The sequence below is a fragment of the Apium graveolens genome, chromosome 2, assembly GCF_009905375.1.
Source record: "Apium graveolens cultivar Ventura chromosome 2, ASM990537v1, whole genome shotgun sequence".
Classification (NCBI taxonomy): Eukaryota; Viridiplantae; Streptophyta; class Magnoliopsida; order Apiales; family Apiaceae; genus Apium; species Apium graveolens.
The window spans coordinates 20,605,460-20,621,278 of record NC_133648.1 but is presented as its reverse complement, the minus strand read 5'-3'; the positions used below and the strand labels follow the sequence as shown (position 1 = coordinate 20,621,278).

Sequence of the window (15,819 nt, the reverse complement as noted above, 5' to 3'; positions counted from 1 at the left end):
ATTTTCTGAATATCAAGATTGGCAGCTACTCAAGATTTAGAGTTAATTACCTCAATGGATACAAACTAGATGATTGGCTCAAACTGGTAGAATTCTTGAGAGGGACTCAAATTATTGAAGAGCTCAATGTACTTATAAATCTGAAAGATCTCATAAAGAAGGAACCGGGATATGAGGATTTCACCTAGTTTTTATTCTATTGAACCAATGTAATTGCTCATTATATAAACGTTAAAAATTATCAAATATGTCAATCTTTGTACACTTTGTTGTTTCATTGTAACTTGGGTTTAGTCTTGTTACCATACATGAATTTGTGATAAGCAATTTCTCACAAATTGGGGGAGATTGTTGTGCAAGACATGCCTGCATCATAACAAGACTAAATCCAATCGATAGCCCTAAAAATTAGTTGTATGATAATCCAAATTTGTATTTTATATTGTATTACTTGAGTCTGTAAAAATGTAAAAGATCAGACTGGAGTATTTTATGTGAACAGTCTCAAGCCTAAGAATAAACTCTGGAAGAAGATCAACAAGATCATGCCTCAGAGAAATTATGAAGAAGCTTGGAGTTGAATAAATCTATTTTAAGAAAAATGCTCTAAGTCAAGTTATCTACAAGTCATAGATCAAGTCATATAGAGAAGTCATATAGAGAAGTAATTTGAGAACTCCAAAATGACTTATCGAGAAGTCCAAATTGGCTTATTGAGAATTCAGAGATATCGACAAGTCAAATGAAGATATGAAGATTGGAGATATCGACAAGTCAATTTTCTCATTAGAGATCTCAGAGATATCTACAAGTTAAAATGTATATAGAGATCTCTGAGACATCAACAAGTCATTTTACATATAGAGAACTCAGAGATATCAACAAGTCAAATGAAGATATGAAGATTGGAGATATCGACAAGTCAATTTTCTTAGTAGTGATCACAGAGATATCGACAAGTCAAAATGCTTATAGAGATCTCAGAGATATCGACAAGTCATTCATCATGCAGAAATTTGGAGACCTCGACAAGCCAAGTTCACTAATAGAGAACTCAGAGACCTCGACAAGTCAAAGACACTTATAGAGAACTAAGAGATCTCGATAATCCATTATACTTATCAAGATGTCAGTTCTCTATACAATAAATTGGAGATCTCGATATGAACCTCATGTATAGACTGCAGACAAGTTAAATATTCAAGATTATCAATCAACAAATGATCTAATCATTTAGATTGAAAAGTCTACAAAAGCAGCTTGAAGAGTGCAAGATCAAAGGCCAAGATTAACTGACAAAGAAAAGTCATGATTTGCAAAGATTCATTAAAGAGGGAAGACCGAGTACAACAGGCTAGAATCGGTCCGAAGGAGGAGATGAGGTGAACGAACTTGAGGGATAGGCTCCTGAAATATGTTCTAGGGATTGAACACTCCGAAGAACGTCCAAGAACTACAACATACCCGCATGCCATTTCTAAATCCCGACAAGTCCTTTTTTGAAAAAGAAAAAAAAGCAAGGAGAGAGTGAAGAGTGTCTGGGGGAGGGTCCAGAAGACTGTTCTAGAACATGAATGTGCCTAAGTAAGAGTCATTTGCCACCATATTGATACAATTAACATGTTAACATCATGAACATCCAGTTTAGCTTCGTTTTAGCACACTTTGATATTTCATAATAGCAACTTTGGACCACATTTTGACTCTAATCAACTATGTAAGTCACTTTTCATCATATTAGAGTCACTTTGCACCCTATAAGAGACACTTGCCACCATATATTTGTAAAATTAACATGTTAACATTATATACATCCAATTTGACATCCTTTTACCATCTCTTAGTGCCACTTTCATACAAGTCAATTTTGTTCCATATTTTGGCTCTAATCAACCGTGTAAGTCACTTTTCACCATATAGAGTCACTTTGCACCCTATAAGAGTCACTTGTCACTATATATTGATATAATTAATATGTTAACATCATGTACATGCAATTTGACATCCTTTAACCATCTCTTGATTGTCCTAAAATCAGCAATTGACGTACTCTTTGCCACACATGGTCTGAGCATATCGCGTATTCGTGGTCAAGGTTTTGACGGGGCTAGTAATATGAGCACATATATTAGTGGGCTAAAAAGTTTAATACTAGCAGAAAATGCATCTGCCTTTTACGTGCATTGCTTTGCTCATCAATTGCAGCTCACACTTGTTGCAGTTTCAAAAAAGCATGAAAAAATTTGCTCATTTTTTGACCATCTAGCATCTTTGGTGAATTTTGTTGGGGCTTCTTGCAAGAGAAAAGAATTAGTCCGGGTGAAACAAATAGAAAAGTTAGCTGAAGAAATATCCCAAGGCAATCGAATGACTGGTAAAGGCTTGAATCAAGAGGTAGTTCTTAAACGTCCAGGAGATACAAGATGGGGTTCGCATTATCATACTATTCTAAGTGTGATTTCTTTATTTTCACCGGCACTTGATGTGGTTGAAGAAATAAAAGATATGCCTTCCTTTCATGAAAATAAAGGAGAGATTTATAGACTTATTGATGCAATGAATGACTTTGAGTTTATGTTTCTATTGCATTTGATGAGAAAAGTTTTAGGAATCACAAATGACTTATCACAAGCACTACAAAGAAAAAACTAGGATCTTGCTAATGCTTTATGTTTGGTAAATGTATCGAAGAAAATGTTACAAACATTCAGAGATGATGGATGAAATGAGTTAATTGTTGATGTTTCCAAATTCTGTGAAAAGTTTGAGATCGATGACCCAGATATGGATGCTATCTCTATGCCTTGTGGAAGATCAAGACGTAAACTGCAAAAAGTTTCTAATAAACACCACTTCAAGATTAGTTTGCTGAATACTATAATTGATTATCAATTGCAAGAGATGAACGAGCGTCTTGATAGAGATAACATGGAGTTACTTTCCTGCATATCATGCCTAAATCCGCAGAATTCTTTCTTAACTTTTGATAAGTAAAAATTAGTTCAACTTGCAAGATTTTATCCTTCAAAATTTGATCAAATTCGTCTTCTATCACTTGAAGACCAGCTTTCTAGCTATATAGTTGACATGAGAAGTAATGCTGATTTTCAAAATTTGAAGGGCATCCATGATCTTGCTCAAAAAATGGTTCAAAAACACAAAGATATTGGATTTCCTTGGGTTTATATGTTGATAAAATTGTCACTAATTCTACCGGTTGCAACTCCAACAGTTGAGAGAGGATTTTCAGCAATGAAACTTGTTAAAACTACGCTTCAGAATAGAATGGGAGATATTTGGTTGGATGATTGTTTGATAACATATATTGAGAGAGATATTTTTCAAACAATTGAAAATGAAGAAATTATGAAACGATTTCAGAGTATGAAAGATAGGCGGATGATCTTGTAAATATTACATTATAATATATGTTCATTTGCTCTTTTGCTTATATTTGTTGATTTGATTACAATTTTTTTTTCCGGCCCCCCTTAAATTGAAACCTGGATCCGCCACTAGATAGGCTTCTGGTAGCACAACCGTAAGAAATTATTAAAACGGATCACAATTCGATTTCTAAATGAAGTGAAAGGGCTCCCTAGCTATCTCAAGACTTGTACCACTTCTAGGATATTATTAGCTTATGCTTTATAAATAATTAAATATTCACTCTTAAGAAAAAAGTGTATGTTCACCTCCAAAAATATTCTTGAACTAAACTTTACCTATACTTCTATAATTAGCTCTATAACCCGTGCGAGGCACAACATGTTCTAAAATATTATAATTTTTTTTAATTAATTTTGATATTTTTTTGGCATATTTAAAAATTTAAATTAATGATAAATATTGAGAATTATCAACCTTATTTTGCTCTATGTTGTATTTGAAAAAAAATTCTAATGGCAATTATATTATTATCGACTTGCCTCTTCATATTTGATACTGTATAATAAATTTTTTTGTGTTGTATTAGGGTAATTTTGTGTAATACACGTATATAGTGTAGTGTATATGTGACTATATATTATACATGTGACAAAATATATTTTGAACTGTTAAATACGTTTTTTGTATTATATTGATAAGAATTTTATGTAATATTACAAATACATGATGATATATATGTGATTATATTATTATCTATTTTATAAGTAAGTATTTGATGTTTAAAGTATGCCATAAAAAATCATATTAAATGTTAAACAATTTAAAAATATTATATTTTGCAAGTGTACCCTAAAATTATTTGGTGATGATTTCTCTTAAACCACAACTAATTTAATACATGTTACTAAAAAATTGATGTAATTTTTATGTTAATAATTATTTCAGATATCTAATTCTTAAATAAATTTATCACATTCTAAATTTTATATCATTGAAAATAACATATGTATACATATATATATATAAGTGTGTGTAGTTATTAATTACAAAATAATTCATATACTTTAATGAAGATTAGCTATTAATGAATATTAAATACGAAATAATAAATAGGACAGGGGTTAAAATAGTCATTTCACATTGAATAAATTGTCTCACACAACCCCATTTGCTCTATTATATATAATAGATTTAATATACCTTGAAGTTATTAATGTATAAAAATAATGAAGAAAAAAAAAAGGAATATAACAAGCAATGGAATTATTGTAGCAACGCAAAAATAAGAACACACCAGATAGAAATTTATTAAAAGCAAAACAAATATCCTTCAAAGTTCGAAAGAATGTTAAAAATAATATTTTTTTGGTATAAAATGCTGAAAATATCCATTCTTGGAGTATAGTGCTGAAAATACCCGTTTGGATATGCATTTGTCATATTATTATCTTATTTTGTACTAGATACTCATTTGTCAAATGAGTATCCAGTTTTTATTTTATTTTTTATATTTTTGTGATACGCATTTGGCAAATGCGTATCCCAAATAATACTCAAACTAAAAATGCGTATCTTTAGTAATTTTTTTATAAACCCAATTCTCAAATGCGTATTACACTTACCAAATTACAAAATATGTAACCAAAACGGTATTTTCAGCATATTTCTTGAAAATGGGTATTTTGAGCAAATTGAACCCAAAAAATGGGTATTTTTAACCATCATCCTCGATCGAAAAAATAACAAAAACACGAGTAACCAGCACTATCACATAAATCCTTTCATCTGCTTCTCCTTGATTGTAGCTCTGATTGGAAACTACGGAAAAAATGCACTTGACCACATGCCACCATTCTGCGCATCCCCATAAGGCATCATCATCTCCTCACCGCGACTAAAACCCAAATTCTGGCAGTGTTGCTGCTGGTTCTGCATCTGATCAGTACTGTTGTTCCCATTATTGCTGTTGATCCAGTTGGTAAACCAAGGCGGTCTCTGCTGCTGCTGCTGCATTGCTTCCATTTCGCCCTCTATAGCCTTTTCTTCCGTTCCATCAACACAATTAGCCACTCCTTTACCTTTCAACATTGCAGCAGCTGATCCCGAGCCAGAGCCAGAGCCATAGCCTGTGACTGAGCTCGGATACGAGTCGTTACTGAGAATATTAAAAGGCTGCATGCCAACTTTCCCAGTAGTATTCTTTTTCTTAGTAGCCGATATCTGATCAATTCTTTTATAAATCTCCTTCAACTTGTGATCAATAAGCCAACCAAGATCATTCAAATCCGGGATCATCAAATTTTGTAAACCAATTTTCCCCGTCAAACACTGATACATAACCTCAATCATTTCCTTCTCCCTATTATCCTTACACTGTTTCTTCAACTGCTCATTAGCTTTCGCAATCCTCTGTCGCATAAAACTCTCCTGATTAACCATCTTCTTGCTCTGCTCCATCTCCGGCATTCGCTTAAACTGAGCCAACACACGCTGAACACCTTCTGTATTAGGCCACACTTCAGGTTGGGGCTCATACTGACTATAAATGATAGCACAAGCATCAATACCACACAAGGTACTCAACTCTCCAACCTTCTTCATCAGCCCCTTCTTCCTTTTCTTGAATGTCGCTTTTCGAGAAGCATCATTACTGATGAATGCTAACTTCACCTTCTTTCTTGTCATGATGCCTTGTATGATTTTTGTAGAAAACACCAAACAGGGCAAGATCAAAGTATATGGAAGCTATGTGTTTATATATAACCTTTTTTTGATCTTTCACTACTAAATATGAAATGTGTGCATTTTTGTAAACGCATTTGAGATTTCTTTGCCAATGAGGCAAATCAAAATAATTAAATTTCTTGATGCATAACATGAACACACATTTATATGTTAAGATCTTTGTTTCTTCTTAATTTGTTTTTTGTGTATGGCTTTTACACGTTTTCGTGTCATTTGAGGGAAGTATAATTAGTTGAAATATCTAGCTAAATAAAAGTTTTCATAGTTAGGTAATAAATATGGAATCATTTTAATTGGGAATATATATTCTCGTTATGATTTTCCAAATCGGTAAAATCGTAAAATTGTAATTACTTGCGTGATTTTAAGTACAAATAATTAACGGCTATTTTCGGTCAAAATCGGCAATTTTCTTGTCCAAATCGACAATTTTTCGATAAAAATTCGACGAATCAAACACACAATTTGAGGCTCTACAGAGAAGAAAAGGAAGAATAAATATACTCAGCCTTGAGTTGGTGAATAGCAGCTATACTGAATAAACCAGACGACCGCCGAATGGTTGCCGGAAAGATAAAGGAAGAAGAAGAGAGAGGCGTAAAGATGATTAATACTCTTATTATTTTAATGAATAATACACACAAAACAATTTTATAATTTGATATGGATGTACAAATGACAACATTGCAATTTTACACATCTCAAGTATAATTATTTTACTTATATATTTTAAAAATAATATAAAAATTTGTCCAATGTCCAATTTCTAATTTCTATAACCATGGATTACTGACCTAATAATTAATATATTTATCATAAAAATTGAAGTATATTGAAAAATGTATTCATATTGTCAATTGTACAATATTATATTCAATATGTCGACTTACATATTCAATCATTTCATTTTTTGCTAAGAAAATTAAGAATTAACACATATTCATTGTATTTTGTATCACTAATTGTACTATGTAAAACAACTGTAGCAACTCTTTATTAACTCCGTAATATTTCATTCTTATGAGTTTGTGTAATTATTTTCATGAGAAATATGTGATTTCATTTGCATTATATTTTGTTCGTATATTTTGATTTCATTGCCGCACTTTTAATTTATTTTGAGAGAAAACATGTTAAGTATGCCTTCGTCCTCAATTTCATAAAAAAGATATTTAGTTAATTGATCCATCAGAAAGCAATAGAAATAAATTGTCAATAATTACAGTCAAAATAATATCAATTCACGTAATATAGAATATGATCGCACGAGTTATAGAGTTAGTTTTTAATTAGTAGTACTAACAAAAGTGATTACGATAAAAAGAACTTCGCATACGAGTATGAAAGTGAAATGAAATTTTAATATTTCAATTTTGAGGGGTTTACAATTTTTGTTGATGTTTGTGTTGTAATTCGTTGGAGCACGTTAATTAAGATGCTCCTTTTGCCAAGACGACATAAGATTTGAGTCTTGCGTGTCATTTTCACAATCAAAACAATGTGAAAGTGTATTGAACTCAATAAATATGATCTTATGTTTGACAAAATGTATTAGATGGGCAAAAAATTAGCGTTTGCTCTAGCAAACTAGCATTTCCTGTGTTGGAAACCCGACTGATTACGAAACAAACAACCTTCTTCTCCGAAAAGAAGTATGTTCAGTTCACCACCATCCATCCTTTTCAGGAACTGAATTTTCATACGCCCAACTGCTTTTCTTATTTCCGCCATCTTTTCAGTCACAGAAGTGCTTCACCCAGCACGTGTTTCGCTCACTACTCTGATTAAATTTCAACAGAAGCCGTGTTCTAATTAGTATCTATACCTTCGTCCTACATCTTTTCCAGAAACAGAAGTGCTTCACCCAGCACGTGTTTCACTCACTACTCGATAGAATTTCAACAGATGCCGTATTCTAAGAAGTATCTATACCTCCGTCTAACATTTTTTCCAGAAACAGAAGTGCTTTTCACCCACCGTCTGATCTGTTTCACTACAAGTATTATCTTATTCTTTATGTTTAACATCTAACATAATATTTGAAAATGCAACGCAAAATTTAACTACACCAAAAGATTGATATAACCCAGAGATAATGGAGGTGTTGAAAATCAGTTTTTGTCTTCCTTGCACATTCACATTCACATCATCTACAGAAAAAGCTTTTTTGTATTTTTTTCCCATTTCCGCGGGCAGTTGGTGTTCTTCCAAATCCACGTTTGTCGTGGAATTAAGGGGCACAACTTGTAACCTATAAACATAAAGCCCCATATTCAACATACTGATATAGGCAACACAAATTTAGACAAGTTATATCAACCACGTAAAAAGAATATCAGATAGGTTCAAGAAGTATCACATATACCAAATTTCAAATTTAAGTAGTTCACAAGCCAAATACACTATAAATAGAATTCATAAGAAATTGGAAGTACAAAATCCAGTGTGACATGTTTATGCAGATGGGTCTGCTGCAAACCTTTGATCTACACATCTCAGACAATTTTATTGCGGATTTCTTCAAGTTTTTTAAGTATCTCTCCTGGAGTCCTATCCAATTCATCTGCAATTTTCCGCTGCAGATCCATCGGCAAAGTTGGGTACTGCTCACACAGATCTCCATCAACCACATCCTAAAAAATCATAAAAAACATGTTATCTCAGCAACAAATTATTTAAATTCATCAAATAATATTGCCCGTTGCATGACATAAATGACCCTGATAGATAGAGGTTCCCAAGATGTATTGCATAAAGTACTTACTGCAAAACAAAAAATAAATCGACACATCTACTAATATGTTAACTACCAGATCAGAGAACTAGGTAACTGCGTAAGTAGATATTTTTCTCATTCCAAATAGTGACTGCTTGATACTAATCAAAATGCAGTCTAGGAATTACCGAACATGCCACAGATCAATATTAAGGCAGGCTTTAAGCTTAAAATAGTGCAACTGTTTCTCCCCTAATCAAAAATATAAAAAACATAGACACATAAAATACTGAGCTCAACTAGTGTATTATACAGCTCTAGCTGATTTTGGAAGTAGGAAACCTCAAATTACATAATGTAACTTTAAATGCATGCCTGCGGTAATCTTGTTCGAGCCAGTTTCATAATCAAAGCTAATAGCGTCACTTATTTTCTACCTAAAAATAATATTCAATGTTGTGAATAAGGCTAGTTATACGATATACAATCGAAGAATTTCAAACAAATCAAGACTTTGACTTCTACATATCAAAGAATAGCGCAATACTGCATAAAATTAAGAATCTTTTCTAGGAATTTAAGATAATAAGATTAATAAACTTTCAAAAATATAAGCAGTGAGTACATTATACAGATTTAAATAAATAAATTATGTATCTCGTATGAGTCAATTACCAGTGAATGTATATAGAATTGTATCCAGGGAAAAGGCTAACCTTAACAGGGAAATATGCAGATCTATAAGCCATGTGGTCTCTTCCACACAAAGGTGGATGTTCCTGTCTCATATGCATCTCCAAGTGATTAAAGAAGTCAACATCATCCCTCGAACTGAATGCAAGCAATGCCCCTAAGCTCCCCATTACAGTTCCATAAAGAAGAGACTCTTGACCTCCAGGAATAAGGGATGCTTTCTGCAAGCATGTTACAACATCCCCAACATGAAATTGCACTATTTCTTCAACTTTATTTGGAGCACCATTCAGCTTTCCCTGCTCCCATTTTATCTTTCCACCAGTTGGATCTTCTTCAATTTCATCAGAAACATCTTGTGGTAGTCGCACAAAATATATGTTACCAAACTTGTCTCCGCCTGCCATCGTGTCAAAATCTATATGGTAGGATGCAGTAAGCCATCTTGGGACAGAATCATCAGCGAAAATGTACAGCTGATTTTCATCACGCCTATATTTGCAATAATGGAACGACTGTAAAGAACAAAACCACCAATAGATGGAAGAGTCAGTAAAGCAAAAGATAAACCAAAAGAATCATCCAATCAGGAAACAATAAAAGGAAGTTGCCTTTAATTATAGCTAATAAATAGCAAAACCTATAGGAGCCAAAAAGGCGCAGATGATTTCAACTTTTTAGCCTATAAATTATTAGACCACGAAATGCATCTTTTACAAGTTTGCATCTATCCATCAGGATTAGACAGAAAATTTCATTAAGCATAAATGAGTGTTCTTTACTGAATAAATATTTCAGACGGCAAAGATGAAAACCGCCTTACAATAAACGCACTATATCTTTAGCTACTAGTACACAAGGATTGATGCCTCTATTTGGAAACGTGTGTTCATATGGATTAAGAAAATAACTTACTGTGTAATAGGCAAAACATGCAGCAGCAAACAATATATGCTCCTCGGAGCAAGTTAAAATGACAACAAAAATATTGAAATGAAAGATATGTAATTATCAACAAAAAATACATAGATATGTATCTGCTGTAAGATTGCATACCTCCTGTACGTCACCCACATAAATTCGGTCACGATATGTATGAATCGAGTTAATTGTGTTGGGGAATAATTTATTCTCACATTTTCTAAGCAATCTCCGTTTCCCCAAATCATACAATCTGAGAACTGGCCCTATTCCAGCTAGTAATCTTCCTTGATACTGGGACAATGCAAGAGGTACACCATCCACCTGTGTCTTATGCAAAAGTTCAAGGGATTTACCATCTTTCACAAACCGATAAATATGAATATATGCAGCTGAGAGTGATCTTTTAGGCCAAAATTGCAAACCTTTAGCTGTGCCAACAGCTAAAAGAGTTCCATACTCTTTATCATGGAAATTTACTGTGCATATACTGAAGGCAGCTTCATTATCCTGAAGCTCCAGCAGACAAGTTGTTTCTGTTGTCTTTGGATCAAGGACTCTTATGCAAGAAACCCATTTGTCTGACTCTGCTTTAGGATAACCATACTGCTCATCAGAGAGAGGATCATCCTTATCCTCATCATCACCACCATTCTCCACCTCTGTCTTACCATTTTCAACCATACCATCAGCCTCAAAGCACTCCTTTTTTGCAGCTTCGCGTTCTTCTGCAGTGTATGCTCCCTGATCACTCTCAATTATTACCAGAAGTTTCCTCTTAGGCTGAAGCACAAATTTTCTTGGTGTGTACCTCAGAGGGATTGTCGCTTCATTAAACGTTTCACCCAATCTCTCAATAGTAAAAACTCTCAACGCATCTCCAGCAACAGCAACAACACCTTCAGCACACTGATCAGATGAGAAGGAGGCTGCATATTCAAGAGTATCACATGAGAGGGGAGTCAGTAAGAAATGCCCTTGGTGGATATAACCAAGCCAAGGTCTACTTGACAAACAGAGCATAGCACGGCGTCCTCTCACAGCAACAGAAAAGAGCTTTGGAGGTCTAAGTCCTAAGAAACGAGATCGAGCATCTGAAAGCTGACCCGTCACCATATCAACCACTGTTCTAAATAAAACACCACTTTGCAAACCTGCATTAAGAAAAAGGCTAGCAGGGTGGTCTGCACCATCCTCGCCACCAATAGATGCCTGAACTTCAAGAAAAAGGAGAGAATCTGGGGGTGATGATACACTTTGCAGGCTCAGAATCTGCATAGTGTCATCGGGATCCAATGATAAAATACGAATAGTGTTGTCATATGATCCTACTGCTAGAAAGCGGGATCTTTGTCTCCCTTCAGGTACAGGTGCAATGTCCAAGCAAGCTACATCCCCGGACATTTCATGTTTCTCGACCTCCATCAATTGGCCAGTCATATCCACCTCAAAGTATATAAGTTCTCCTCCACTCAATGCAACAACAACCTGGAGCCTATTAGACCCAACCTTAACTATAGTTCTTTTTCCAGGAGTTCTCCACTCATTTATACGTCCATCTTCCCTTATGTGCCTAATACCAGTTGGATGAACTTGCATGAGTGAATCATCACCAATCAACGATACATCAAGAGAAGGGGTGGTATCGAGGAATCCACTGTCACTAACTTCTTCAACTGTCTCACCAATGGAAAGGACAAGAGTAGCATTAGTAAATGAAACGACAATATAAGCATCAAATTCATCATTAACATTCTTTTTCACAGTCCAAACTGCACTAGGAACACCAGGAAGCTGGGAGACAGCCATTTCGGTAATTGCTAGACCCGGTTTCAGTATACGTAGTGAAGAACGAGGACCTCGCCCGCAAAGTGAAAAAATCTGAGGAGTTTCTTCCTCGAACAGATTCGAGACTTTCATGTCCATTAATGGCATCAAGCTCTCCACCTGATCGATCCTCACCAGGTTCTTGAGTCCTCTGGGCTGGAAAAACACAGGTTGAAAACCTTCTTCTGTTTCCATTAACGTAGAAGATGACGATTCCACATCAGGGTCATCTCCAATGGCCTGGAACTGATACAGACCATGGTTTCCAAACTCTGATGCAGCAAAGAGAAATCCCAGTTTCAGCACACACAAAGAAGAACTAACGGGGATCGTATCAAAATACTTAACCTTCAGCTCAGAAACTCGGTCATTATCATGGTCAAGTGTAACCTTAAAGATATCACCATACTCAGTTTGCAACAAAAAGAAGAACATGGACTTCTGTTTGTGCATAGCAGCAGAAACAATCAAAACCCCACGTTCAGCCGGTAAATCCGCCCGTCTAGGAATCACAGCTCGCACATCCGGATGCCCTTGATTTTTATAAATCACAAAGTTTTCTGCACAAACAAGCACACCACTAGGCCCATCTCCACCGCCCGGCACCGTAACAAGCATATTAGCCCCATTATCAACCTGCTCCGACCATTTCCTCGACACATGATTCAACCCTAAATCCAACTCATAAAACGTCAAATGCTTCTGCGCCTCATTCGCCGCTTGCCCCGTCGAATCCTGATCCGCCTCCGAATAATCCAACTCAATCGCCGCAAAAATCGGATTGTCAAACCCACAATCCACCCCAACAATCGAATAAACAATCGTATGCGACTTATGCGCTTCCAAAGGCGACGAAATAGTCAACCTAGCCGAAGTATCCCTATTCAACACATACACTAACTTCTGCTTCTCACAAGCCCCAACCATAACCGCCCTCCCCTTCGGATCAATCCCTAAATACTGCCCGGGAACAATCCTCCTACACCCCGATTTCCCGAAAGTCTCTTGATGAATTTTATCAAACACATTCTTTTCTTTATTATATTCAAGAATAACAATTCTACCAGAATCAGAACCAACAACAATATAATCTTTATGAGCACCCGTTAATCGAAAGTGAGCTAAAGATCGAATAACACCGAAAACTTCAACAGAAAGAATAGTTTGAATCTTACCATTATCATCAGGCCTTAAAAGATCAAGAACTTTGCCACGAGCTACAACAATTTCTTGAGATTTGCCACCAGTGAAGCTGCCATTGATTGCACACACAATGCCTGTAGCTTGTTGGAGAGTTAGATTGTATAGATACATGATGAATTTGCTTAAACCCTAAAGTAATTTTAATTTTGAAAACTAGGGTTTATGAAAAGAGGGTAATTAAAATTGGGTTACAAACCCTAGAAAACATGTGTTTGAGAAAAAGGGTTTTAAGTAGAGAGAGTGTGAATGAATGGAGATTGAATTATTGAAGCAGATTTGATTTTAGGGAATTTTAATTTGGATTAGGGTTTATTTGTAAATATTTGAGGGCGGGTTTTGAGTATTTTAACCCGAGGACTGTGTGGGTATTGGCCTACTGGACAGTCTAGTCGGGGGCGGTTTCGATCTCAAATCGTTTAAAATTTACATGCCCGATTTTAAAAAGTTAGAATTAAAATCACATGTTTACGCATATGTACAGTTAAATTACTTTAAAGTAATAGCCTTGTTAATAAGAAAAATATTATTATTCCGAATTTATTATTTTATTAATATAATATTATTTTACCGATTTTTTATGTATTATATAGAATTTGGTGAAATAAATGAACGTATCGAAATTTTAAACGAAGTTATCTCTAATTTACGATATAAGAATGTGATGGAGGTTGAGCATCTCTTAAATTATCCCAGCGATAATGATGTGATTATGAGATCACATTATGGATAAAAATATCATTAAGTCAGTAATATGACAAATGAATTAATGAACTTATCCTTAACCGAATTATAACAATGTCATTTCAAGGATGTCATCAAAGAAAATATTAACAATTACTTGTTAAAACACGAGTAAAAGATTCAAATAGTTATGTATAATTTATATAAAGGAAATGATGAAGTTAATTTAGACTTGGTGGAAAAAAGAAACAAGCTAATATAAATTCATATTTAAAAATTTGATAACTCATTTGTTTATATTTATGTTGAGCACGGAGATTAAGAAAAATGATATACTAGTGGAGAAAAGTTAAAAAAGTGAGTAGAGTAGTGAGACGAATTAATATTATATGTATAAAGTGGGTAAAGTGGAGAGAAGTAGGGGATATAGTTACTTTTATAATATAAAAATTTTACTATTTTTGAAAAATTTTGAAATGTAAATAATTGGAAGAGACATCCCAAAAAATAAGTGTAAATAAATGGGAGGGACAGGGGAAGTATATATAACCAACCAACTAAATATATCGAGTATATATGTATAGAGCAGTGTCTATAAAAAAATGAAATAATTGTTTACCCAAAAGACCTTCGGCTTGTTTGTCAACGTGTTATAGGCATGTATCTAAAAATCGGCCGATTAATTAGAGTTCGGAGGGGTCTTGTCTCGATTAATCATAAAGGTCAAAGTACGTTTTTTTTAATCGGTCAAAAATCAGCTGATTCAGTCAAAGGGTAAAAATTAATAAAAAAAAATTGAAGAAACTTTAAATTCAAAATAATAGTTAATTTTCACAATAATATATCGACTTATATTAACTATAATATGCCTCTAAATCCTTGTATTATTATCCAAATCTATAATTATTGAATTAGTTTATTCAGTTTGAATTACTTTCATGTCTCATAAAGTTTAACTCGGTCTATTGATTCATTTCACAATCTCCGCTAACTGATTTGTTATGTAACTAATTTTAGCAGTTCACGTATTTATATCAAATTTATCAACTATCAAAATAATTATTATCATAAATCAATTAAATATCAAAAATGAACTATAATAATAGGGTTAATAGGCTATGAGAGGATATCTTCGATATATTATTTATTTTGGCAATTGTACGATTAAACAAAAAATTTAATTACACGTAGATCATCTCCATTTAGACATGAATTTAAGTTATTCAAATCAAATTCAAATGGGCAAACTAGCAAAATTATTTTCAAATATATGTATATTATAAATATAAATATAAAAGATATATTCCATTACTCTGAAACATCAAAATTATATGTTAGGTCACACAACACTATAGAAGGGGGTTGAATTTAGTGTTTATACAATCAAATCGATTTCAACACAAGTATATAACAAAGATCAAGTATATTCAAATAAACTCTGTTACAATAGAACTGTTGTTGTCTTTCAGTGATGAACAATATCACTAAGAGCTGCTAGGTTACAATGTATAATCTTCTCGATAATGATAACACATATAGTGTAAACCCTAAGTTGTGTTTATATAGTACACAGTTACAAGATATATTCTAAATGATATGGAATATAATTCCGTCTCCTAAAATATATCAATCAGATATCTTCT

The 15,819-nt window shown here is 33.8% G+C and overlaps 2 protein-coding genes across 3 annotated transcripts; both read right to left on the bottom strand.

The window, feature by feature from the left end:
• Nucleotides 1-4,976: 4,976 nt before the first annotated feature.
• On the bottom strand, nucleotides 4,977-6,082 carry LOC141705858 (agamous-like MADS-box protein AGL80). The gene has a single exon (XM_074508732.1). It carries the CDS (start codon nucleotides 6,073-6,075, stop codon nucleotides 5,209-5,211), a length of 867 nt encoding a protein of 288 aa, XP_074364833.1. The 5' UTR covers nucleotides 6,076-6,082; the 3' UTR covers nucleotides 4,977-5,208.
• A 1,723-nt stretch (nucleotides 6,083-7,805) lies between these two features.
• LOC141707087 (spliceosome-associated protein 130 A) lies at nucleotides 7,806-13,865 on the bottom strand. 2 transcript variants are annotated; one of them, XM_074510072.1, is made up of 4 exons: nucleotides 10,601-13,865; nucleotides 9,568-10,059; nucleotides 8,615-8,768; nucleotides 7,806-8,386 (listed from the first exon to the last, which is right to left on the bottom strand). In XM_074510072.1, exons 1-3 carry the CDS (start codon nucleotides 13,604-13,606, stop codon nucleotides 8,631-8,633), a joined length of 3,636 nt encoding a protein of 1,211 aa, XP_074366173.1. In that variant the 5' UTR covers nucleotides 13,607-13,865; the 3' UTR covers nucleotides 7,806-8,386; nucleotides 8,615-8,630. The 2 variants fall into 2 exon arrangements, with proteins under 2 accessions (XP_074366173.1, XP_074366172.1); XM_074510071.1 differs by lacking the exon at nucleotides 7,806-8,386 and having other exon boundaries at nucleotides 8,476-8,768; nucleotides 10,601-13,864.
• Between the last annotated feature and the right edge of the window lie 1,954 nt (nucleotides 13,866-15,819).